Genomic DNA, 27,955 nt, shown 5'->3' with positions numbered 1-27,955 from the left:
GAAACGTTTCTATTTTAGACTCTTCCTAGTTCCCAAAAAGACTGCCATTGAAAATCCCTTCTAGACCGCTCATAGTTAAACATATTCTTTAAGGTGCCAACATTAAAAACATTGACCCTCCAGGAGCCGCTTCTCATGCTAATCTCACAAGCATTCATGGTTACTGTGAATTTAAAATAGACAGTCACCTACCTGATAGTAACATTTTAAGACATCACAAGCAATTTTTAAGTTTTGTGGCAAGGGGGATCACATTTCCAGTTTATCTTCTGACACTTTTGTTTAATTACTATGCCTGGATTATATACCAAATGGTAGGCCCTAAGTAATAGCACTCTGCAGAACCAAGGGTGGCCACATACATTTTTCTTTAACTGGAGGATTGCTCATTTCAGGCCTAGTCTATGCAGGGAATGATAAGAGATTTGGATTGCATTTTCAGTACTTGGTCAGAACAGACTTTACCTTGAACCTTCACATGTCAAACTTGATCCTCAGCAACAAGACCATCTTTCAGAGGGCTCTGTTGGACACATTGATATGCAATGTTAAAAACTGAAGATCCTTTTTATCTCTCATCACAATCAGTTAAAGTTCCAGTGAACTGCCAGGCAGGCTGTTTGCATTATGGGTCACATGGCATTAACTATCCTCATGGCACCTCTCTCTAATCTCCCCATAACAAACCTGCAAGGGTATTTGAGGAATCTATGGGATCAGCAAAACTAAATCCTAGAGACTATAATGGATTTGATCAGAACATCAGCTCTTCAGAAAGTCACAGAAAGTCAAACTGCATATGGTCAGTACTATATGATCAATTTTCTGAAAAGTTGAACATTATAAAAAAAAAAAAAAATCTGTGCCCCCCCTGCACCCCCTGCAAATTATATATACCAACTCCATGATTTCACTACAGTAGGGAAAAGTGCAAATTCTCCAATTCCCACTGTACAGCGATAATCTATTCAACTTCTTGGAAGGTCAGTCATATGGTCTTGACCATATGGAGTTCGACTTTCCCAAGAGATGATGTTTTGATATAAATCTGGCCATAATATGCTTTACCATGTATTAGAAAAGATTTGCTATAGTGGATAGAGCAAATCAAGGCCAGGAAGGGTATACCCCTTAGGAAACCACTCCAGAACAGGCTATCACCATGTATTCTTCAGATCAGGCCTGGGGGAGCCCACACTCTAGGGTTAAGAGTACAGGGTAGCTGGAAGGTAGAAGTGCTAACGTTCCACATAACATTAAGCATGTACTTCAGGTGTTCTGTATATTTTGTATTTTGAAATTAGTTACAAACAATGTCACAGTCATGTAGTATATCTGAAAACAGAGGGTACCCATGCTTATAAACTATTCACACTGGCAGTGCAGACATAGGAACTAGCCCTGAAGTTCAGTCTTCTGCTGGCAGTTACCAACACACACTGTATGGATAACTCCATTGCAGATCAGTGAGGAAGGACTTCAAACACATCTGAAAGGATACTGTACATGAAAGCCTTTCTATCAATGGTGAATGAATGAGGTCTGTCAGAGACATACCACTTGTTTCTCTCAGCAACAACAACCTGAAAAATCCTGTCCTTCTGTACCACCTCACAGGAAAGCTTGGTCAGAGGATGCATTCTACCTTAATTGTAAAGGCCTTTGTCTGATTGATTTTCCTCTGCTTCCCTTACTCACTGGCTAGAAATAATATGCAATGTCCCTTTCTGGCCAAGGTAGCATTGATTCTCCCATCTAATCCAGATGACAAGGGAAAAATATCCTGCTGCTTTAGCAAGTAGACTTTTTGATGCAGTGCAAGCAATCTGTCATACATCCCAACCTGTCCACTGTGAACCTAGCAGCTTGGAGGACGTAACTCTTCTTCCCTTTGGACACCAGTATGCCTGAGATGTGTTTAATATTGTGAGGGGGCTAATAGTCCAAGTGCCAGAAAATTGCATCTGCTAGGTTTTCCCTTTAATGCCAAAGCAGGGGTGTGCACCTAAAAGATGAAGATGCACCCACTGTCCTGCAGAATCTCTGCAAGCTTATTTCTACTGGCTTACCATATTCCTCCATTAAGGTGCACCTATTAGCCATTTCACCCTGCTTACCCTTAGATACTGACCTTGGCATTCATGCCACTTCTCAAAAAGGTCCTAAAGTGCATCCTCCATTTCAGGTCACCTAGGTGGACTCTGGCTCCAGCTTGGGACCTTAACATTATGTTGAGTAGCTAACCTTAACCCCTCTTTGAACTTCCTGCAACATTGTTTTGTAGTTACTAATCTAGGAGGGTTTCACAATTGCAGTTCTTTAATGTAAAGAGCCTGAGCTCCTCATATTTCATAAAGACAGGGTCACTGCAGGTTAAGCCTTCTGGCATGCCTTAAGTAATTATAGAGGTGGCACTTAATCAAGCCATTTAATTTCTAGTGCTTTTTTCCTTCTCTCAAGCAAGGAAAGAAAGAACCTTACTTTCACAGGATGTTCACAGACAGTTGTGATTTTGTTTGTACAGAAAAAAACACACCAGAAAATCAGAGAACCTTTTTATGGTCTTTCCTGAAAAGAAAAGAAAACAATATCTCCTTGTATCCAAGCCACTCATTTCTAAGTTGCTAGCGTACTTTATTTACTTCTGACATAAACTCAACGGAAAAATCCTGCAAAAGAAAATCAAGTCTTACTCACCAAGGGTCACTGATACAACCAAGGACTTCTTAACAACAGTTGGTTCACAAGATATCCTGGAAGCAGCTGCTTGAGCTCCTGCCCAAACTTCTTCCAAGCATTGCAGACTGGACATAACACATAGGACAAGAACAGGATTTTCCTCTGCTGTTCTGAAGGGCATGTTGTCGTCATCTACTTTGGACTTTCCAGCCCCCTTAACTGCAAGGATTGCCAGCGCTGGTAGCGTTCCTTGATGAAATGACTGCAGCTGTGAACCACATGATGAACACAGTACATGGTATAGTCAACTTACCATAACTGTAGACATTTAAGTGTGGTCACTGCTGCGCGCCTGTGTTTCACAGACCATCTGTTTAAAAGCTGGGAGTCTTGGCTGGGTTGAGTAACTACCCTTTCTTGCTCCTTTACCTTATAGATTGCTGTTAAGTTTTCTTGCTCCCATCACCCCTTTTTGTTTAGACACAATACTCCCCAGGTAGTTGAAATAGCCTTGCATTTCCTAGGAATACAAAGTTTACTGGATGTGCATTTCCAACCTGTGTGGTTGGAGGGTAAAAAAGAACTTAAATTATCCAGCTGTATGTCAACCTATATATGCAATGCTTGGAGATGTCTATGATAAAGGTGAGATCAGCTCAGCAGGGGAGAATGGTGCTCGGTTCTGAAAGTCTACTAAACATGGACCTCACCCTGCAGCATCTACATGTGTGGAAAGCTGACTACACAGCTGCACTTTTTGTGGACAGAATTACATCAATATAAGTAGAATTTTGAAAAATGATTTCTGTACAATGTATCCAGAACTGATGGGAGAATCACAGAATTTTGTGAGAAACTACATTTTGTGGAAAATCTTTGCTTCTCCATAATGAATGCTAGGGTACAGAAAACCCCCATCAAACACAAAAGTAACAAAATCATGCAAATACCTCATAGCGCAAAGGTCTTTTCTTACTTTTTCCAAAACTGCAGATACATTTCAATATTGATACATTGTGGTTCTGATAAGAAAATCTGTTTCTGGCCAAAATATTGAAAAATGATGTATGCTTAGTTTGATAATGCTTCATTTTTCGTTTCTTAAAAATAGCACATCATAACACCTAATTCAGAGACATGTGGTCCTGCCTTTTGATGATGCTGTTATGGGTAGATGGGACTGGTTATTGTGGTCAGCAGACTTAAAACAACATGACCTGTTAAAAAAGCATATTGACATTAGCAAAACATAGCTCAATAAATGTGTGTGAAAAAATGTAATTGAAAAAATGAGCAGCAACTTGGAAATGCAAAAATAAAGAGGCAGAACAAGCAACCACTAGTACAAAGTATGTGAAGATGTAATTTAAACTCTTGAATAACCAGCAACAAGTCAGAAAGTAGCTTCAAAACATGTACAGAGATCAATAACAGGTGATCTGATGTAATCATTTTCATTCATTCCTCAACTGATGGGTGTCAGACTTGACTTTGGATCTGACTGGGCTGCTTACACCAGACTTAAATATTTAGCTCTCAAGATCCTCCCTTTACCAACAATGCCCCCCATACTGACATACCTCAGATCTCTTTCACCGCCACATCATTCGGACATGAGATTTCTACTCTCAGGCTAGGAGGTTAAATAATCATTATATCGTTTTTAGTGAGTTTTTGCCTGCAATATTTTTTTCCTCTTAATTCCTTTGCCCTTATAAAGAACTTTTCTAATATTTTAAACTTATTTTCCTAGTTAGGCCTTGCTACCCCTGTGAGGGTATTCTTTGAAATACCATTGTTGGTATTCTCTCTCTCTTTATTTTCTGTCTGTGTGACCTTAGGGTAATTCTGAAATACTGTTGTTGATATTTTTTCTGTTTCCAACATAATAATAATAATAATCTCTCTCTTCCATTCTGTTTTTTTTCTTTTTTTTATATGGCTGACAAGTCTATGGGCTTTAAGAAATGCACTTCCTGTGGGCATAATATTCCTAATTCTGATGCTCACAAGGAGTGCGTATATTGTTTGGGTGCTGCCCATCTAGAAGTTGACTGCTTTATTTGTTCGGGATTCAACTCCCCATGCATTGAATGACAGGAGAAAGAAGTTGGTATTAAAAGACTTACTACCTACTTCTTCTGCTTCTGTTCCAGCTGGGGCTCAAACCCCTTCCAGTAAACCCAATAAAGGGAAACACAACTCAGCTGCAAGAGAAAAGGAGTCCAGGAAACAATCCGCTGACTGTTCTCCTTGTTCAGTTTTGATTTCCATACTTCCACCTAAAGGTTCTAAGAAACTGCTTCCAACGTCAACCCCGGGTCCTACAATTCCAGGTACCAAATTTACTCAGATCCAGTCTCCATGTTTCTCCCCAGATCTGATATCTCCTCAACTCTACTCACCTTTCTTAAGAGAGACACCAAGGAAACCTTCCAGATCACCTTCCACTAGTTCATCCCTTAGGTCCTGCAGGAGTTTATCTGAGGCAGAGGTGGACAGAATGAGTAGGGAGTTTCTCTGGGCTCAGATCCAGATGGGATAATTCCAGCTCTGTCTCCCATTAGACTCTTGAACCTGCTGTCTTCTCAACTGCCTCTTATATCTCCTCTGATTTGACCAGTGGTTTCGGAGCCCTCAGATCTGAGATCTTCAAGAATGTCCTTGTCAGATCCAAAAACAGGCCGTTCTTTCACTGCAGCCATGCTTCTGAGTTGCTCAGTTCTGATCTCTTTAGAACAGGATGACTCTCGGAGCCAATGCATTAGTGGCACCAGCTCTGGGGAGTGGTTGGGGTAGACTCCAAAGCTGTCAAAGCCATCCTTGTCTATCGGTGCCTCAGCATTGGATAACTTGGCTTTGACTCCTTCCTTGAGGCAGTGATCTATGCAGATTCAGATTCCAGTGCGGGTAGCTTGTGTGCCAGTTTAACTAGTTGTTGTTTCCCTTGGGCCTTCTGCTTCTGAGATTGTGGAGAGGGCTTTCTCTATACCCAGAGAGAGAGAACATCCTTACCCTCTTTGGATCCCATTCTTTTTCCTCCAAATTTAAGCTTTGAGTCTCTCATGTCTATTCCACCAGAACAGCCACCCTGTACCAGCCTTCAGACAGTCCTCATCCAGGACTCCACACCCACTTGTGATACTTCACCAGACCATCCCACTGATGAGGTCTGTAGGAAGAGGAGATGCAAAATTAGACATCTAGATTCTCCTCAGGAATTTATTACCAGAGACACTGACTTCAATGAAGGAGAGGGGTCCCTCAGATCCCTACCTAATGATGTCTCTTTTTGAAAGATCCTGGAATTTCTTAAACAGAGAGGTGGATGGTTTTTCAAATCCCCTTTCTAAGAGGAGTTGGTGTTTCTGGAGGCATGCACGGGTGGCCTGGCTATGTTTGGGTGGCCCATCTGGCTGATGAGTTGATCTACCTTATCTCATGCCGAACATAGAAGGAGCTGGATACTATAGAACCCATATAAGTTTTTAGCTCCATCCAAAGATAAGGCCCACTGGAGCAAGGGGATCCCAATAGATGCCATAGTAGTACCAGCAGCCACTAAGAGGGAGCTTGCAAAGCAGAGCTTATTTGCCCATCCCCCATTAGGGAGTCCAGGGCCTTGGACAGATTTGGCAAGCACATTTATGCCTTGGTGAGCTTTGCTCTTTGGTCACTGAAATATCTGGCACACTTCAGATTACAAAGGGATTTGGCCGAGGGGCTTTCCAAACCTCTTTCAGGGTCCATGTCTGTGGAGGACCAGAAAAATGTTTCTTTACAACTGGCACCTTTCAGTCTATTTCCAGTGCATCCATGAGGCTGATATCTCATGCAGCTGAGGCTACCTCTAGGGCTGCAGTTTCAGACATTGCAGTCAGGAGGCACACCTGAATGCACCTCCTTGATTTTGTGGAGCCCTTCAAGTCTTTGTTCCTCAATGCTGTTTGGGGGGGATCATTGTTGTTTGGCTCCAAAGTTAAGGAAACACTCTCCAGAAATGAGCAAAATTAAAAGACCCTACCTGCCATTGGGATCCATTTCTCTACCCCTTAGAGGTTCCTCATCAGGAATCAATGCAGTGGTAGAAAGATGTGGTTTCACAAATCCCAAAAGCCTTTCTAGGACTCACGGGGAGATAGTTCTTCCTGGGGAAGAGCGTAGATCTTTAATGGTAGACACCATCCTGGCAGCAGGAGTGGCCTCTCAGAACTGGGGCTTCAGAGATACCGTCTCTGAAAAGCCCTACCAGTACTTCTGAATGGTTGCCCAACTACTGTACTTTGAAAACAGTCAGGGGTGCATATGTCTGTACCTAGAAGCCTGGGCATCCATCACAAAAGACATTTTTTCTGTTCACTATCACTTCTGCTGGATGAGTATCTGAACTCCAAGATCTCTGTACCTGACCTTCCATAAGTATAGGGTTTCATTATGCAGAAACCCGTCTTTTTATCTGAGGTGGTTTCTGAATCCACCCTAAATCAGGTCATCAATTTGCCTGTTTTCTTTCCAAAATTTTTAAGCAAAGGAGAATATATAACAGACAAACAAGCCACGAGGAAAGGAATAAATCCAGATACACAGCAAAAACAAGTCCAATGTAAAAAACAGTATCTGGAACGCACGACTTTAACAATTAATTTTTTCTTTCAAAGGATGTTACAACTACTCGACAGACGAATATTATGATAAAGAAAATAAAAAGTGCACTCCATGTAGTAAGTATTGATGAAGCAGTGTTGGAGTATAACTGTGAAAGTGCTTATTCCGTTTGAAAAAATACATTTATTTTTATTGGTCTGCGTTGCAGTTTATGTTTTTAGTTTGTGGTGTAAGTCGTGTGTTCCATATACTGTTTTTTACAAATGAGAATATATACTGCTTCTTGTGGATGTCCATCGATAGGTTAGATTTTATCTGCACAGAATCAAGGACTTCGGAAAATGTGAGCAATTATTTATATCCTTCTCAAGACCAAATTAGCTAAAGTGGTGTCTAAACGCATGCTGGCTAAATGGTTGAGTGATTTCTTATCCTTTGTTTATAAAGAAAGAGATTTATCTTTACCTAAGTCCCCCAAAGCACACTCCATGAGGTCTGTGAAAACTGAGTTAGATTCTCAACAAACAAGTCCTTACTAGTGTGGAACAGTAAATGTCTACATTACAACTGCATTTCCTGTTATCAAAAAAATGATTTTAAAAGCACTCACAATGACATGAGCATAAAGGACTATGGTACATACATTGGTGGTCATCCTGATGGTAAACAAGTGGGTTAGATGTACTCAACAAGCAGTGTGAGTTAAGCAACAGTTCTGAACAGCAAGTTTGTGTGGCAGTTTGGATTATAGCTTGTTTCCTGACCGAGGTAGTCCTAGGAATATTTAATTTAGACCTTAATCTCTGTTTGTGAATTCAGTTAAAATTCTGAATGTTAATTTGTACTTCAGTTTATTAAGACAATGAATAGATGGCTGCATAAAATTAACAATAAATTTTTTCTTTCAAAGGATGTTACAACTGCTCGACAGATGAATATTATGATAAAGAAAATAAAAAGTGCACTCCATGTAGTAAGTATTGATGATTGCTATGTACTGCATAGAACCATTTCATGGTAAGAAAACATTTGATTATAATGCATAAATGAATGCAAATGTTTAAGTAGCAGTGCAGAAGAAATCTCTGATCTAAAAATAATGTTTTGTATGATTTAAAAAATTGAAGTAGTCCATAGTGATATAAAGCGAGTGCAACAATCGCTATACTGAATGTCACTTAGTGTGAAGCTGCATTCATTTTCTTTCAGGATACTACAGACAACATTTCCATTTTCCTGACGTGCACCAGTATCAGACCTGATTATATTAAATAGTGAAGTGCAGGAGAGAAAACTCTCTGCACGGAGAATGGTGAGGAGGAGGTGCATTTTGATCCCACATAAAATACAACTTAATTTTTTTTATAGTCTAAATTGGAATACTGGCTAGTTTTGTTTGTACAGGCAACATGGAGTTGCAGTCATATCAGATATGTGTGCTTTAATGCTTGCTGGGCTGTGTATAAGATAAATATATGTTTCAAATTTAACATAGTGTTTGGTTCTCAGGTGCTTTTTTTCCCTCTGTGGAGTCTACATGTCCAAAATGGAATTTTACTAGGCACTTCAGTTTCTTGTCAAATCTCAAAAACGTACCGCAGGTGAATTTGTGATCCTAAAAACTGACCATGGGTGTGCTTGCCATATGTGAGTGCAAGAGTGACTATGATTTTATGTGTATCCGCAAGCATTTGTATTTTTTTTAGCTTGAGAAGACATCCTGTGATAGAGTGATATCCCATGAATTTTGTTTCTCAGCTTTACACCCACTGGGTATTGGAAAAGGCTATGGCTCAGCTGTGACCCTGAACTGTACAAAAATGGGTAATCAAAGAATGAAAGAAAGAATGAATGAATGCGTGAGTAACTCGTTCTAGATCTGTAGAATTATTTCCATAGTCATTTCTTAGTAATCATGTAAAAAAGTTACAGCTGACATCATCCCTTACTATATCAAATTTAGCATGCCTGTCCTAGGTTTAGTACTTGCAGTATAGAGAAGTATAAAACACACAGGCACATAGATAGAGATATGTAGCTAGAAAATTGTAGAGATCAGCAGTTTATGAAGTAGTGAAGCTTTACTGAATAGAAAGGTAATGATACTGGTGCAGACTCTTTTTTTTATATACAAATGGAACAACAGAAATTATATAAAGACTTTTTTGGTGGTCCCCCCACAAAAAAATGCAGTCTCTAATATTTTTAAAGCAGTGCAAAGATGATTTCAGCGAGGTGCCTTATTTCCGTAGTCCAGGTGGAAGATGTCAACTCTTCTTTAGATTATTCTAGAATGTCTTGTCAGTTATTGTAGCACACTCACTAAAAATGCTATTCTATACATAAACTCCCCCTGCAGCAAGAAGTCACCTTCTCTGACTTCTTCTTTCAGCTTTTCCCAGTTAGGGGTCGCCACAGCGGATCACCCATCTACTCATGATTGGCATGTCACCTTCTCTGACTAACAGGGCTATATACCATGTTAATAGAAAAAATGCTCATTAACTCATTCCCGCCAACTAATCTCTGTAAGTTTGCACTGTAACTTCTAATGGGTGGAGCCTAAGCCTTTTGATTGAATCATATCATGTCCTCACATTTCAAACAAATGTTCATATCTCTGGAACCGTAATGGTTATGAAAAGTATAAATGGCAAACCCTTCACACAAACTATTTTTACAGTGGTAGTATTCTTTAGGTTCTAGGTCTTAAACTAAGTAAGACATAGTAAACATAGTAACAATTACATTTGTAATATTTTGTAATAACTTACAATATCTCAGCAACCACTCAAGTTTTACACACATACTGTCAGCAGCATCTTATTCATCTAGCTGAGAGTATTCATATGAGGCTAATGAGTTCTGTCTGTGTTACTTGGTTGTTGAGATAGTTAGAAAAAATGTGAAAATTATATCTATATGAATTAATTTTATAAAAACAACAGTTAATATCTCTTTACCTGCACTAGACAGAGGTCAGGATATCAATGCAGTTGAGTTTGCAATTGTATAAGCTTTAAGATGAAATATTTTAAAACCTTGTACATAGTATGGTTTTGGAATTATTGATGCAGATATGAACAAACAATATTTGACACCTAGAGGCGTCAGTAGTAGTTAACTGCAGATGGACCTGGAGGCGTCACTCAGATGTAATGAGTTAACATCAATTCATATGGGAAGCTTGTCTAGCTCATATAAAGATATAGCCATCTGTCTTAAAGGGACAATACTACTACTTACACCCTTTTTACCAATATTCAGTGTTATTTTTACATTTTGTCACTTCAGTTTTACAACACTTTGTCACAGTTTAAGGCAAGAACAGTCATGTCCGGGGGTTCATTAATTTTGCATACGTGTCCCACTAAAGCTAATTCAGTTGGTTATGTTGGCATGCTGATCAGCACTGCCAATCAGATATGCAACACGCTAAGGCACACAACACAATGTGCAGCCTCACCTTGAGCCCACAACACTGAGGTAAGGATGTGCTTGACCTGTTTGTGCGTGTGTGCACTATGTAAACAAAGGAGTGCACAAAATAAACTAGGGGTTCAGAAGCATGTGCATGAGCATATCACAAAAACAAATAGCTAATTCAGGAATAAATAAGCAAGGAGACACCTAACAACAAGTGGATAGAGAAGGTTTATACTGCTGTATATTGCAATGAGTGAATACATGGACATGTGGGACATTGCTAACATTCTCCTTAACAAATAGTCATAGTTTCATAGTTTCATAGTTTAGTACTAGGCTATCTGCCCTGGAGCATTTATAAGCCTAGCCCTAGTGATGTGGCTTTCGCCACCCCATGTAGTGGTACTAAAGTGTACAGAATAGATTTAGAATACTGTGCCTCTGTCTAGTAGTGACACATTGAAGACCCCCTTACTTAATAAAATTAGTTTACTGTGCCTCTGTCTAGTAGTGACACAGGGATGACCCCCGGGGTAAACCTACGATCTCCCATCCACTCGTCAAGATTTCTCTTGAAGAGAGTCAGTGAGGGGCTCTGCCTAACATGAACTGGGATTCTGTTCCAGAGTATGGGAAGCCTCTGAGTTATGAATCTGTCCCTCCAGCATGTCCTATACATATTTGTGCTGAGGTTTAAATCTTTAGCTCTCGTGGTTCTGATGGATTTGGATTTTTTGAGGTGGAGCATGTCCATCAATTCCTGATTGGACATGGCCTTGTATGTCAGGCACAGATCACCTCTGAGCAGGCGGTATGCTACTGAATAGAGCTGGAGTTTCTTTAGCCTGGCAGCATATGACATATGTTGGAGACCCTTGATCCTCTTGGTGAGGTACTTCTGGGGTCTCTCCAGCTGTTGTAAGTGCCGGGTGAGGTACATACCAAATGGGGCATTGTACTTAATCATGGGCCTGATAAGGGAAGAGTATAGGGGTACAATGACCTCCTTTGATCTGGATGTGAATCCCTTCATGATAAGGTGGGCAAGGTAGAAAGTCTTTCTAACCACTTTAGCAACGTGGGTGTCAAATGAGAGGTCACTATCGACTTGGGTCCCCAGGTCTCTGATTACTTTTTCCGTACTCAGTGGGTTACTGTCTATGTGATAATTTGTGGGTACTTTGTTTTTCCCAAAGGGGATGACTATACATTTCTTGGCATTCAGTTTAAGGCCATAATTCCGGCACCAGTTGTCCGTTTTGGTGAGGCCTTTCTGTAGGATGTATGTGTCAGCTGGTGTATCGACTATGGCGCCTAGTTTGCAGTCATCTGGGAACTTTGTCAGCCACAACCCTCCCATGTTTGCTTTCACATCTGAGAAGTAAATGCCGAACAAGAGGGGTCCCAGGACAGAGCCCTGTGAGACACCACTTGTGACTGGCTTTGAGTCTGACATGGCTCCCGCAATTTTGACTTTATGGGCTCTGTTCTTTAGCCAGTTTGCAACCCATCTTGTGACGTATGGATTTACATTTAAGCTGTTGAGCTTGTCTATGATGCCTGAGTGGGGTATTGTGTCGAAGGCTTTAGCCAAGTCCAGGTAGGCTGTATGGACTGCTTTGCCCTCATCAATGGCTCTAGTGACTGTTTCGAAAAAGTCAACCAAGTTCAAAAGGCAGGATCTGCCCTTTACAAAGCCGAACTGGGTGGGATCAAGTGTCTGTAGGTCCCCAATGTCGCTGTTTATGAGTTCCATAATGATTCTTTCCATAGCTTTGCAGACCAGGCTGGTTAAGCTTATGGGGCAGTAGTTCCCAGGGTCTGTAGAGGTGCCTCCTTTGTGGAGTGGGACCACTGTTGCTGTACGCCAGTGTTCAGGTACATATCCTGTAGTAAGGTTAAGGTTAAATAGCATTTTTATATGCGGGTTTAGCTCCTTTTGGAGTTCACGTATCATGCAACCGGGGATACCATCAGGTCCCATTGATGCTGTGTTTTTTGCTTTGCTGAGGGCGGCTCTCACCTGGACATCTGAGATGACAGGGGGGTTACATTCAGCAGGGATAAGTATTTCTTCTTTTGGGGGTGAGGAAGAGGAGAAATTTGCACTGAACCTGTCTTCCAGAATGTTGGCAATATCTGTGGGTTCAGTGAATTTTTTGTCGTTGTGTACTAACTCTGAGCATATCTGAGGGTTTCCGCCCAGGTTTCTAATATAACTGAAGAATGCCTTGTGGTTATCTTTAGTGTCCTTGGCGATTTTTCTCTCAAAGTTGGCCTTGGATGTTTTTATGAGAGAACGTAGCTTTCTACTAGTGCTGATCAGAGATGCCTTCCCTTTATGGGATTTTGCTCTGTCTTGCAGTAGCTTCCTTCTTTTGTTATACAATTTGTTTATGGCTGGGGTCCACCAGACAGGACGCTTTCCCTTGGTGGAGAGGGTCTTGGTTTTATTTGGGATTGCACTATCCATGCATTCTTGGAGATGTCCGTAGAAAGCATCATGAAATGTTCCAGAGGAAAAATGTGTTGTTGGAAAACATGTGCTAGTAATGTTTCTGCGCTTCACATAGGCATGTGTCTCACACTCCCAATGCAGGAGAACTGGAGAAAAGAATGCATTAATATGTGGAAAATGCAAATAGTTATAGCATAGTTGTACATACAACCCCTACAAGTAGAGAAGGTGGAAACCATAACAGATGATGTAGAAGCATGCACATTGTGAAGGATTGGAATTGAGACAGAACATATCAATCATTGCAGGTTACAGTCCTCCAGGATATGACACAGAAACACAAACGTTATGTGGAACAGCAAATAATTTATTATGATGTACAAACTGTTGCAGATGTGGGAATCAAAATAGAAGAGATATGTGCACAGGAGATGCAAGATATATCATGTCATGAAACCTTTATTATGCTGGAACTCTTGCCCAGGAACTAGTCATATGGAAGAGGAATAAATACCTCTTTGGGTCTCGCCTGAAAAGAGACTATTAGACTTGTGGGACTAACCCAGTCAACAAAGGATAAATAAATAAAATAAATAAGTTCATTAGCAGCTTTTATGTCTGTAAATAAATATGGAGATGATTAGAGGTGAGAGTAAGAACACGTATGAAAGTGTTAGATCCAAGGAGAAGTAATCACAACATAATGAGCACTCTTACAAGGAACCACAGCACTTATGGGATCAAAATCACCTACCCATCAAAAAGCAAACACATAACGTATCTGGATTAAGCCATTCCAGCATGTGAGCAGTATCATCTTTTTTTTATTTTTTATTTTTTACACAGTCGTACAAGGTAGCCAATGTTGGATGTTAACACATGCTCATGTAACTCACATTTTTTAGACCCGTACGTTAGCTGCTGATGCAAAAGAAAAACTTGTAACAAAGTTTTCAGAAGGCATACAGTTGAAGGGATAACCTGAGCATTGTGTTTGAATGCATATACAGTCCCTTAAAAGTGAAATCACCTTGTGGAGCAAAATCCTGCACCTGTAAAATGGAAAACACTAATTACTATTGTACTTCTCCATCTGTTGAGTAAGCTGTTCCTGCCTGTTACCTCTTGATTTTGAACAGAATAATGTAAGTTACAGAATAATGTAAGGCCGTGGTGGTGCAGTGGTTAGCGTTGTCGCCTCACAGCAAGAGGTTCTCCCGTTCGATTCTCGGCTGGAGAGCCTTCTGTATAGAGTCTGCATGTCCTCCCCACGGTTGAGTGATGCTAAAGACATGCAGATAGGTGCGAGTGTGAATGGGTGTGCCTTCTTTGAAGGTTGGGCATCAGGCTGGCAACTAGGCACCGTAAAAATCCACTGCCAATCATGAGCAGACCTGAGTTCTGCTGTGGCGACCCCTAACCGGGAAAAGCCGAAAGACTTTAATGTAAGTTACACAGTACCAGAATCGAACAGGTACCTATCTAAAGTCAACATTCTGTAGATATATGTCTTAACTGCTTGTGCCACAGACAAACTCTCATAACAGTTGTCACACAGTGCACAGTTGAAGGGATAACTTGGGCAGTGTATTGGAATACATACAGTCTCTCTTAAACAGGTGAAAAACACTTGAAGGATTACAACCCTCCACCTGTGCTAATGTTATCCCTAAGTAGAATGGTGTCTGACAGTTAACACAGAGGATTAACAAGCTGGTTAACAAGCTGTCTTGTATGGTTCACTGGTCTAAAGTTTGATTCTCTCAGCCTCCACTTTTTATCTGTGTGATACTGAGCAAGTCAGTTAACCAGACTGCACTCCTGGGCTGAGTCTGCAAAAGGTCCATGGAGGTTAGTGCTCTACCCCCGGTAAATTAAAATAAAATACAGCTTACATCTCATCAGTAACACATTCCTGGCTGTCACTGTTTACTTACACAGTCATATTACATGCCACCTTTTCAGTTGCCCAAAGTGGTACATTTCTTAAGGAAATGCGAGTCTTTAAATGACAAACCATACCCACAACTAATGCAAGGAAATCAAGGAAATGCACTTCACATTTTTACAAAATAAAAGCTCATCCTTGTAGAATTTGAGTTGTGTATATGTATATTGTTTCATATAGCATTAAGATATTTCAGATACAAAATTATTTTTTATTTAACATTTACAGGAAACACAATAAATATTTTGTCCTAAAATCTCAGGACATTCACTATTTTTTATGTTTTTGGCAGAACACAACTGCCCAAATAGGGACTGTCCTGAGCAAAGAGGGACAGGTGGCAACCCTAATGTTTTATACCCTTTGCTAGATTCAAACATATGCTAAGTCCATGTTCTCTAGAACTGTGCATTTAACCTGTGTCACTATAGAAGAGGTCATAATTTAGTTGTCAAATCCACCCTTGAAGGGATACCTTCAGCAATGTGTTGAAATAGATATGGCGTCCCTAAAAAATCTTGAAGGATCACAATCCTATAATCATGTACATCTTGGAACTGGGTTGAATTATCCACATCATATCTGTTCATTAAGTCAGTCTTGCTTTTTCCTCTTTTCTAACAAACTTTTAGCTACACATTGCCAAATTTGAACACCTGCCTATATAAGTCCACATACTTTCAAGTCTTCCAATAATTGATCCAGGTTTGGGGAATGGCTAAAATAGATCTGCTTGCCTCCTTTCAAAGCAGACAACTGAGCAAATTCTCCTCCTGGGCTCCTTGCAAGCAAGTCTGAAAACAGATGCATTTTCACTCGTGGTTGAGAATGTTTCTTTATGCATTTCTACCCTTTTAACTAATATCCAGGTTAATTCTGAAGATTCAGAAAGACTCTTCAAAAATCATTGTGGTGACTTCATTTGACCTAAACAATATTGGATCCCTTTTCATCTCGTCAGTCTGTTATGACATATGGGTCCTTAAGCATCCATTCAGATCCAGTCTGGCAAATTCAGTGCTACAGCTTAGAGCCCTTCAGGATCTTCCCACAATACCCTGCTGTCTACTGACTAGCCCAGATCCTGTTTGCTACCTTTCAAAGTAGCTGCAGTATGTGGGCAGATATGCCTCTTATTTGTACTTTATTTTCAGATTGTAGACTGATATTTTGTAGTGCTAAGGGTTAGCTCTTGAAAGTATTAACTATTCTTTCCTTCATACCCTTCTAGTATGATAATTTAGATAAAAAAAACTAATTGTGTAGCCCTTCTCGTAGACATCATCACTAACTTCCTTCCCACCTTCTTCTTGGTAGTGTTAGTAGTTATTAACTATTAATGTGTTTCTTTGGGTATTTCTTAGAAATTAGATTTCTTTCCATGATAGCTTAAGTCTGGTAGCTATTTTGGGAGTTTATATATATATATATATATATATATATATATATATATATATATATATATATATATATAAAGAGCATTATTTGTGTTTATTAGTAAGGAGTTTTAGTATGTTGGTCTTTTCTGTTTTACTGTGGTATTGTAGGTTAACAGTATGGAGAAATCCACTAGTTTTAAGAAGTGTGCAAAATGTGAACACAAAATTCCCCCTCAAGATCTGTATGATCTTTATGTTGTGTGCTTGGGGGTTTTTCATTTTAGTGCATCCTGCGAGATTTGAGCTGTCTTTGGTCCCAGCACCCTAGCAGAATGGAGGGACAAGCTTATTGTTGCGGGGCTGCTTCTTCCAGATCCAGAAACTGCAAAACCAAACATGTCAGGTAATAAGCCCTCCAGATCCAAAGACTTGGATCAAAAGAAATGACTGAGTGATTCTTTGGATCCATCATCAGCTGCTAAGGCTCAGAGGATCGAAGAGCATGTCACACAGTTCCTTACTTACACTCCTCCTCTGGATCCAGAGATACAAGTTCCATTTGCCTTATATGACTCACCAAAGAAGCAGAAATATCCATCTTCAAGACATTCTTCAGCTCTTTTGACAAAATTCTTCAGGTCCTACAGAAGTACTTCAGAAGATGAGCTGGATTGCCTTTTACAGAAGTTCCTGAAAAATCAGATTTAGATGGGGACTATTTTGACTCCATTGCCTCTAAAGCTGGCTTGATCCATTCACTTCACCCCTATCCAGGGACCCTCAATCATCCAGCCTTTGGCATTTTTCCTTTTAGATCCATATTGTCACCTGGATCCCGTGGCCCAAGAGCCCTTGATACAAATTTCATCGGCTCCATGTTTTTTTGTATTTGACTCACCCTGTTCCAACCTTGTCAGCTCTAGTGCCTAAGTCATAGAGCTAAGGATTTGGGTGGGCATCTCCATTAGCTTCCTCAGAAATGTCTGGCTTCAATGCTTCAAGTCTAATCCTCTCTTCAGTGCTGGCCCCATGGGTGTAACCGCAAACACCTTCTGAGTAATGTCTCATGCTTCCTTTGGGGAGCAGGAGCCAACCACAGGAGCAGAGTCCTTAAATTCACTAGAGGTTGGTGCAGCTTCTTGAGTGTTAGGGACTTTCATTGCTTTACTATACAGGGAGGATCTGTATATTCTGCCAACTGCAGTTTCTCGCCTTGACCTTCACTGTGTCCTGTTGACTTCTGCAAAAGCATCCACTAGTCAGTCATTCCATTGCTCCCAAACATTCTGCCTTGATGCAGAAGCAATCTTAGGAGGTCTCGGGAGCATTTTCACTTGATCAGCCACCTAAACAGAGGGATGTAAGAGGAAACATCTGTAGTCACCATCACAGTCAGTCATGTTGAGATACCGGCTCAGAGAATGAAGAAGGATTCAACACTGTCCCTTCCCCAAGACACTTCCTACATAGGTTCATAGGTAGGTACTAGGCTATCTGCCCAAGGGCATTTATAAGCCTAGCCAGAATGTGTTGGCTTTCACCTCCCTTTTAAATTAGTTTCCTGGACCTCTGTCCAGCAGGGCCATTGAAGTGATCCCAGGGGTAAATTTACGATTTCCCATCCACTCATCAAGATTTCTCTTGAAGAGAGTCAGTGAGGGGCTTTGCCTAACATAAATTGGGATTCTATTCCAGAACGAGGGAAGCCTCTGGGACAGGAATATATCCCTCCAGCATGTCCTGTTTATTGTTGTGCTGAGATTTAAATCCCTGGAGCGTGTGGCTCTAGGAGATTTGGTTTTCTTGAGGTGGAGCATGTCCATTAATTCTGGGTTGGACATGGCCTTGTACATCAGGCAGAGATCACCTCTGAGTAGGCGGTAGGCAACCAAGTAGTTCTGGAGTTTCTTTAGTCGAGCTGCATAGGGCATCTGTTTGAGGTCCACGATCCTCTTGGTGAGGTACTTCTGTGGTCCTTCCAGCTGTTGCAGGTGTCAAGTAAGGTACATTCCAAATGGGGCATTGTACTCTATTATGGGCCTGATGAGTAGAGGGGCACAATGACCTCTCTCGATCTAGATGTGAACCCTTTCATGATTAGGTGGGCTACATAGAAGGATTGTCTAACCACTTTGGCAATGTGATTATCAAAGGAGAGGTTGCTATCTACCTGGGTCCCCAGATCCCTAATTACATCTTCCGTACTTAGTGGATTACCACCTATGTGATAGTTCGTGGGCACTTTGTTTTTCCTAAAGGGGATGATTATGCACTTTTTGGCATTTAACTTGAGGCCATGGTTTTGACACCAGGTATTCGTCTCTGTGAGACCCTTCTGGAGGATGTCTGTGTCAGCTGGACAGTCGATTATGGCCCCCAGTTTGCAATCATCTGCGAACTTGGTCAGCCATAGTCCTCCCATGCTTGCCTGTACCTCAGAGAAGTATATACTGAACAGGAGGGGTCCCAGGACTGAGCCCTGTGGGACACCACTTGTAACCGGTTTATAGTCGGACATGGCACCCGCAACTCTGACCATGTGAGTTCTATCCGTGAGCCAGTTGGTGACCCATCTCATGACATAGGGGTTAATGTTCAAGCTGGTAAGCTTATCTATAATGCCAGAGTGGGGAATGGTTTCAAAGGCCTTAGCGAGGTCCAGGTAGGCTGTGTGGACTACCTTTCCCTAATCTATGGCCTTGGTAACTGTTTCATAGAAGTCAACTAGGTTTAGGAGGCAGGGTCTGCCTTTAACAAAGCCAAATTGGGTAGGGTCCAGTGTCTAGTGGTTCCCAATGTCTCTGTTAAGTTCCATGATGATGTGCTCCTTAGCTTTGCAGACCAGGCTAGTCAGGCTTATAGGGCAATAGTCCCCAGGATCTGTTGTGGCACCACCTTTGTGGAGTGGGATAACTGTTGCTGTATGCCATTCTTTGGGTACATAGCCTGTGGTAAGGCTGAGTTTGAACAGTGAATGTAGGTGAGGGTTTAGTTCATTTTGGAGCTAATGTAAGACGCAGTCTGGGATACCATCTGGTCCCATTGATGCTGTGTTTTTGGCTGTGGAGAGGACTATTTCACCTGTGTGTCTGTGATGTCTGGGGCTCTATATTCTTCTGGGATGGACATGGGCCCTTTTGGGGGTGGCGGGTAAAGTTTGCACTGAACCTGTCAGCCAGGATGTTGGCAATGTCAGTTGGCTCAGTGTATTTTTTGCCATTTTGCACTAGCTCAGAGCAGATCTGAGAGTTGCCACCTAGATTCTTGACATAGCTAAAGAAGGCTTTGTGATTATCTTTAGAGTCTTTGGCAATTTTTCTTTCGAAACTGGTCTTGGATGATTTTATGAGGGATCGTAGTTTCTTGCTAATACTAATCAGGGATGCCTTTCCTTTTTGGGATTTTGCTCTATCTTGTAATAGTTTCCTCCTTCTGTTGTATAGCTTATTTATGGCCGGGGACCACCAGACTGGTTTCCTCTTTTTGGAGGAGTGAGTCTTGGTTTTACTTGGGATGGCTCGATCCATGCATTCCTGTAGGTGTTCATAGAATGCATTTGTAAAGGATTCTGTGGTTTGGGCAGCATTATCCTTTAGCAAGGGGGCTTTGAAACTTTCACCTCTGTCTTGAGAAGTGTGAAGTTTGCTTTTGAAAAGTTTTTCACAGTGGTTTCCTTGACTCCGGGTGGGATCGGGATGTGGATGTCCAGTGTGATTAGTTTATGGTCTGATCTTACCAGCGAGGGGTTTACCTCTGGTGTGAAACACTGATCCCCCATGTTGGTGATGATCAGGTCCAATATGTTGTCACCTCTTCTGGGAGTGGTGACCAGTTGTTTCAGGGCGTTTTGAGTTTATAAACTCTAGGAAGCATTGGGCAAAGGAGTTTGTACTTGAGTAGTTTTCCCAGTCAATGTTTGGGTAGTTGAAATCACCCAGTGTCATGGTGTTTGGTAGGACCTTCATATTTTCCAATGTTCTTAGGAATGCTGAGCGGGGGTCCTGAGACAGGGAGGGTGATCTATAGTAAGCTACAATCTGAAAAGCAGCTTTGCCAACTGTTAGCTGCACATGGATGTTCTCCAGGGCCTCGTGCTGTGCCACTAACCTGGAGGTGTGGGTATCCTTTATGAAAATGGATACACCCCCTCCTTTTGTATTTTGGTCCGGGTTCTGGGGCCACACTGGATCCCCTTTGAATGACACCAATAGCTTAGCCAATTGTTAAAACTAATCATTTTATCTTTATACTGTGGCATCATTCTTGGTGAGGGCAAGATGCTACTCTGGGTCAGGGTTATACCGGCTTGGGCTACATGATCAGAGAGCTCCCTTTTGTCTCTTTTCATGTAGTCCAGGGAGGTACATCTCAGGTCGTTCACACCAACATGGACAATGACAAAGTCATATTCGTACTTGTTTTGGAGTGACCTGAGTGCTTGTTATGTGGTGGATCCTGACACCCGACAGGCAGCTTACAGTAACCTTCTCCTTGTTCAGTCTAGTGAGTGAGATGTCAGTGTGCCTGACAATAGAGTCACCTATTACTAGTGTATTGGGTGTGTTATTTAGCCTTAAGGGCTGTGATTGCGTGACACACTAACTTTGTAAAGTATGTGATATGTGGTTGTTGTTAGAGGGTGGAGGTTGCTTGGATGTCTGCTTTGGAGGTCTCTGCTGCTTTGGTAGATTTTTATTTAGAGCCTCTGAGTATGTTTTTGTGTATTTATGTGTGTTGTTTGCTGGTGCAGATATGACTGGTCTATATGAGACTGGTAGTGTGGTGCAAATGTTTCCCTTCTCCTCCTGACTGTTCCAGTCTTGGGTTGAGAGAGCTTGGCCTCCAGTCTGGCTGTATAGTTGCATCTCTCACATACATTTGTGTTTGTTGGAAGTAGGAGAGGGTTGTCTGTGTACATGAGGCAATTGTAACATTGCCTCAAGATGACAAGATTCACAAGCTGGACTGGAGAGTACACCTGAAACTGCCCTTTGGAAATGCCTGTATGGATAAATGAACTGTTTTACTGATTGTTCGGTAGGGAAGAATAGGGAGCCTTGTCCTACTGTATAGTAAAGGGTGGGGTGTAGTGCTAGCATTTATTAGTGCTTACTGAGAGCTTAGAGCAAGTGCTGAACTGTAAAAGGAAGGCTAGAGTGCTTAAGTTGAGAGTTTGACTAGTTAGAAGGGAAAAATTGAAGAGCAGACTTCGTGGAGCCGGGAATAGTTTAACCCTAGCTAACCGGCGGTGTGCAAAACCGCGCAAATGCGGGTTTTAAAGCAGGGATATGAAAGAGATAGAAATTAGCCCAGAACGACCAATAAACTACTAGTTGCTGGGCTGAGACCACTCCTCCAGGGACAGATAGGCTGCTCAAAGCTCCCCACTCTCACTGGTGAGCAGAGACACTTCCTTCTATCCAAGTAAGGATATGGGCATCATAGGAACTTGTACCACAGCCCTGAATTCAGCAGAACCTGAAAACTGGACAGAGAGATTCTGGAACTTCTGCGACAAAGGGGATCCTGTTCCACCGAACCTACCTATCAGGATGAGGTGGTATTGTTTTAGCCACATGGAATGATCTTGGGTGGTCCCTCCCACTGACAAAATTAATAGAAATGGTGGTGAAGAAGTTTTGGAGGAGTTTTTTACACCTATGAATCAGTTCCAAGGAAGCCAGTTAAGATACTGCATGCCCCAAAAGACAACCCCTTCTGGCCAAAACTCCTGTAGATGCCGTAATTATTGTGGCAGACACTAAAAAGAGTTGTCTGAAGACTGTTCTGTCTTCCCAACAAGGAGTCTGAGGCAATAGATAGACTGGGGAAGCAAGGGTATACTTTTGAGTCCTTTGCTATTCGGGGCATGAATTACAGTGCTGATATAACAAGAATCCAGAGGGATCTCTCTCAGCAAGTGTTATCCACTCTGAAGTATCCAATTACTCCAAAGTTACAGAAACCGCATCAAGCCGCTCTGTTGACAATGGAGCAGTGACAACATGCAGGGCAGTCGTCAATATGAAACGCCATGTTTGGTTGAGTTTATGCAATTTTCTGGACAACTTTAAAGCATCACCAATGTCCCCTTAGAAGGTTCTACACTAACTGGCTCTATGGTGAAAGAAAGGATGCAGAAGAGCAAAAATAATGGTAAAACCCTATCTGTGATGGGAGTGAAATGGAGATCCCTCAGCCTCCATTTAACAGGAACTAAAAGGGGCCCTGATCGCTCTGGTTTTGAAAGTCCAGATGTCAGTATGACTCCTCTTCAGACACAGGTGGCCACTTCAGCAGATGCAGACCTAGAGGCCAAGGTAGTCCACAAAACTAGGGATGTAATTTTGTCTTTTCCATCCAGTTTAACCTGCGGGTTATTGGATCTGACTCCGATCCAAAATCAGCCATTTTCAAAGACTTCAGCTCCTCAAGCTCCACCTCCTCTACACAGAATACCTAGCACTGACAGACTACCCCCAAATCTCATTTGCTGCCTTCCAGGATAGCAGCTTGATCTTGAGCTCCATTAGGGATCATGTCCTTTGTAGGTTTGGTTTTGCGATTAGGTAGTGTAGTGGTTAGGTAGGTAGAACTGTGTGATCTTAGCATTAGTGGTCTACTTTATAGTGTTCCTTACTCTAATTGTGCCATTCCTTGGGAATCACTGTAAACCATCAAAAGTCTAATCTTCAACTATTCCAAGTGTTGGAGTTCATAGACTGTCAGTTAAACATGGTGTAATCAAGGAGTCTCAATCCTCACCACTGACACTGGTGAGGGGCAGCCACTAGGAACAGAAATGGATACACACAGTATTTTCAGATGCAGCTCTCTGCACCTAGCACAATTTCCCTTAAGAGCACACAGGAAGCACACTTCAGACCTGGGGATGGACTCTCTCTCTCTCCAGGCCCCAGACAAGACTCCACACTGACCATTTGGAGCACTGTGTCCATTTTCCAAGTAGCTGACACACACACACACACACACACACACACACACACACACACACACACACACACACACACACACACACACACACACACACACACACACACCCCTGGGAAAGGCTGGCACAGATTTATCAGCTGTGTCCCCTCTTCCCAGACTATAAGGTAATTATGCTGCACCAGTGAGCTACTCTAAACATGGGTCAGGATTTTATTTGAGATTTTTTTGGGTTACAAAGAAATCAAATTATCTCTGGCGTATTTTGGACCTAAGCTTCCTAAACATCTACATCTAAAAAACTAGATTTCAAATGGTCTCAGTACAGTCCATTCTTCTGGAATTTCAGAAGGAATGGCTATACTGCATAGATCTCCAGGATACATACCTTCACACAAAAATGGCAAAGGAGTCCAAGAGATATTTGCACTTCAATTTTGGAGCCAGTCATTACCAATTCAGAGCCCTGCCTTTTGGTCTCACCTCAGCCCCCAGGGCATTCATCAAATGCATGACAGTAGTAGCAGCCCACCTACGACTCTGGGAATTCAAGATATTCCCTTACCTGGACAACTGGCTCCTGGATGCTTTTTCAAAGGAATCTCTTCTGCAAGCTAGGGATTACCTTCTTCAACTGTGTGCTTCTCTAGACATATTCATCAATGTAGGAAAATACAACCAGACTCGGTGGCATAGCTAGCGTTTGTGCCACTTGGGGATGCCTGTGAGTTTGCCACCCCTCCACCCTTACAAAATCATAATCAAATGGACCCCCCTACACAACCCCCCCAACAGCCATTCCAGTGTCCCATTACTTGGCTATTTCTCTCCATTTACCAAAAACACTGTAATGTGCATACTGTTTTATGCTTTACATCTGCAATAATTATTTGGATTTAATTTGAAGCTTTTATTTTAAGTTTTATATCACAAACACTGATAGACATCTGCTAAACAAAGCAATACAGACTCACAATGAAAACAAATTTAGAATTCAAACTTCTCTGCCCTGGAAATTCACATTCAGTGAAACAACATTGAAACCCACATTCAAAGAAAATGCATCTGGCCACTGGAGGATAAAGTTTACCTCTGGGCTGTTTTCAAATCATAGGCTCCTTGCACACACATTTAGGGGCAGGCAAACATACATGTGTTCTTTGATTCACCTTCCTGATTGTGTTAAATTATATTCCTTGTATAATACAACACACTTGTTAGACCATGTTTTAAATGTATTGTGAACATTTTTCCAGTAAGCAGTGACACAAAATGTATGAACCAGTAATTGCAAAGCTGCCCAATTCAGAACATTTCCATCATAAAAGTCTACCTACTCAAACTTCTGTCATTACAATCTACCAATGTCAGTAAATATATACAATCTCTGCAGAAGTAAAATTAATCTAAATAATTCTACATTAAAGAGATCTGTAACTAATGAAGAAGTTGCTGCTAGCAAACAACTATATATTTCCATTGTTTCATCTACAAATATAACTGCCTGTTGCCCTTGAAGAATAAATTGCCTATGTTACACTAAAAATGATAAGCTGGTTATATTGTAATAAGAAATTAATGGAAAACTAAAAAACAGGTTCATAGTTACTAGGTATCTCCTCCAAAGGAGGATATATGTAGGACTGTAGCCTCCACCCCCTTTAAAGTACAACCCAGTACAGTAGCAGCAATTCATCTACATACTGTGGGATTAGAACCCACTGCCTTCTGCATCAAAAGCAAGTATTTACTACCTGTTGTGCTACTAACAATGCTTTTAAATATTTTAGCACAGTTGTGATATCATTTGCTAAACAACTGTTGCACATTACAAATAGACTTGGCATAAGCAGCACTAAACTTATCTTCCCTTGAAGGTCAGCTTCTTGTAAAATGCACTTGACACTCAACTATATCTTTCAACTTTGCAGCACAAGAAATCTGGAAAAAGCCAAAATTTATGGGGAGGGAAGGACAAAGGCCCAAAACCAGGGACGCATTTTAAACATTGCTTGTATAATCTTAGAAAGTTGTTAGAATAAAATGTTTTGTGTTACCATGCCTTTCCTGAAAGATAGGAAGACTGAAACTTAAATGACTATCATTATTAAATGAATTCACTCCTAAGTGATTTACCAGAAAGCCACAAATTTTAAGACGAACAGACCAAAAGTATGAGCCAAAAATCAGCTATGGCCTCAACTCCTTGAATCACAAGTGGTGGTAGGGGTAGACAACTCAGGCTGTTTCTTTTACTGTAAGGTACAGGGTTTGAGCCTGAGTAACACTAACCACCAGGTATCCCTAACTGAGGCATCACACTCACACACACACACACACACACACACACACACACACACACACACACACACACACACACACACACACACACACACACACACACACCATGTGAGTGACTTACCTGCCGAACACTTGCTTTATAAATAGGCGCACACACACCTTGTGACTTACCTGCCGAACACTTACATAATAAATAGGCAGACAAACACCTTGTGACTTATCCACCAAACACTTACTTAATAAATAGACACACACACACACACACACACACACACACACACACACACACACACACACACCAAATCTTGTGTAAATCAAACTGAGCAGAGGAGCCTGCAATCCATGTGAACCAAACACTGGCAGAGGCAGCAATGAAATTGAACACTTGCTTAAATAGGCAGAGGCAGCAATGAACAGATTTCTTTCCCTGAATGTTAAATTTTGCCCACACATGGGTGAAGGAAGGATGTCTGTGTGACAATGCCTAGATGTGATAGAATGAACGGCTTAAAAATAAAAACCCACTTTTTTAAATTGAAGTCCTTAGGCAAAAGTGCCGCCTGGGGCAGAACCCCCTCCCAGCTACACCACTGACTGGACTCCCACTCATCGTTTAGTTTTTCTGGAATGCCAGCTGGACATGACTATAACTTTGTTATCTGATGATGTCTTTTTCATATGATTGAATATGACTAGATTATCATATCTGACTTCAGCACTTTTTTTCAAGAGTCTGAGTCTTAGGACTGTGAATCCTCCCCTACCCATCATTCCCACAGGTCCCATGATTAACTCAGATCTCATTTGTCACTTGATTTGTCAAGATGTGTGATTCGAGGGCTGTTCTGTGGTGTATAGATAAGTGATTATTTTTTTGCTATTTTTCATTCATTTCCTTTATTCTATTCTTCTGTCAGTCTTCTATTTATTCCACTGGATTTTACCTTTTACTGAATACTAAACAACTCTTCATCCTTTTTAAGGAACTTGTTTCTTTTCCCATCTTCCTACACAAAAAAATATATTATTATTATTACTTATTGTTAGAGATTCTTAGAACCTGTACTGCTGGTTTACTGGGTCTTTGTTTAACAGTGTTTGTAATTATCACTGTTTGTTTCTCTGTTCTTTGTGGTTGTCAGTGTGCTTTGTATTTTTGACATGTATGACAAGGCCATTGGGTTTGCAAAATGCACAGCTTGTGGGCACAATATCCTGCCTTGTGATCTGCACTACTTTTGTGGTCATTGCCTGGGAGTATCGCATTTAGAAGCTGATTAGGAAATGTGTTCCTGTTTTGGTTCCAGAGCTTTGCAAGGAAACCATGACAAACTGGTTTTGAAGGGCTTTCTTCCCTCCCAAGCAGGAGCTCCTACTGCTGAAACATATTTTATATCGCTCTTTCTTCTAAGAAGTCAGATGAGACAAAGGTGTCCAAGGTAAAGGAAAAAGCAAAAAAAAGTAAAGAGAAAACAGCAGGACAAGAGTTGAGAACCCTAGAAAAAGTTCTCTGGAACCATTAGATTAGTACGATCTAGTTCCAAACACCCTGAACATTCAGATTTACCTGCTTTGGCGGTTTATTGGATCTGTTCACTGTCTTCATTCTTTTGTTTTTCTCTGGAGCCACTAGCCTGAGGCATCACTTACCTTTTTTTGTATGAGAAACATCAACGATCATCTCAACCACCATCAGTGGCTTGATCTTTTAGGTTCTTCTGTTTAACTGAAGAAATAAGTCCAGGACCAAACACAGCTTCTATGGAACCAACTTTAATAAAACAAACTTAAAAAGAAAATTAAAAAGAGGTTAGTGCTTTCATGCTTTGCAATAGGCACTTCATCAGACAAACTAAGAACAAGCACATACATCCTATATAGCAACAATAATTAATTAATCAATGAAGCAATTTAAGATCTTTAAGCAATGGTTTCAAGGGCACACACCCATTCAACCCTGGATACTTATGTGCCTGTAGCAGCACTATCCATCTGCTTTCAGCTTTCTCTATCTTATTAAATCCCCACCCCATTTATCAGCATAAACACATTGTAAAACCATAAAATAAAAAGAATGACCATTATGTACAGATACATGCTTATACAATGCACTGGTGGAATCTTTGTGCCTAATATAACCTATATGCTCAAGTAAGCATTCCCTGAAAGTCCTGGTAGTTTTTTCAGCATAGAAACTACTACTACATT

General features: G+C 41.1%; 1 protein-coding gene across 1 annotated transcript in view; it reads left to right on the top strand.

The window, feature by feature from the left end:
- Nucleotides 1-27,955, top strand: part of LOC122791453 (mucin-6-like) — a 1,454,314-nt gene that overhangs the window by 1,384,001 nt on the left and 42,358 nt on the right. Inside the window, exon 27 of the mRNA XM_044059198.1 lies at nucleotides 8,195-8,257. Coding sequence (XP_043915133.1) covers nucleotides 8,195-8,257 — 63 coding nt within the window. The remainder of the gene's footprint in view (nucleotides 1-8,194; nucleotides 8,258-27,955) is intronic.

This window comes from Protopterus annectens, chromosome 17.part0 (assembly GCF_019279795.1).
Source record: "Protopterus annectens isolate FY-2018-M chromosome 17.part0, PAN1.0, whole genome shotgun sequence".
Taxonomy (NCBI): Eukaryota; Metazoa; Chordata; order Ceratodontiformes; family Protopteridae; genus Protopterus; species Protopterus annectens.
This window is presented reverse-complemented; position numbering and strand designations above follow the sequence as displayed.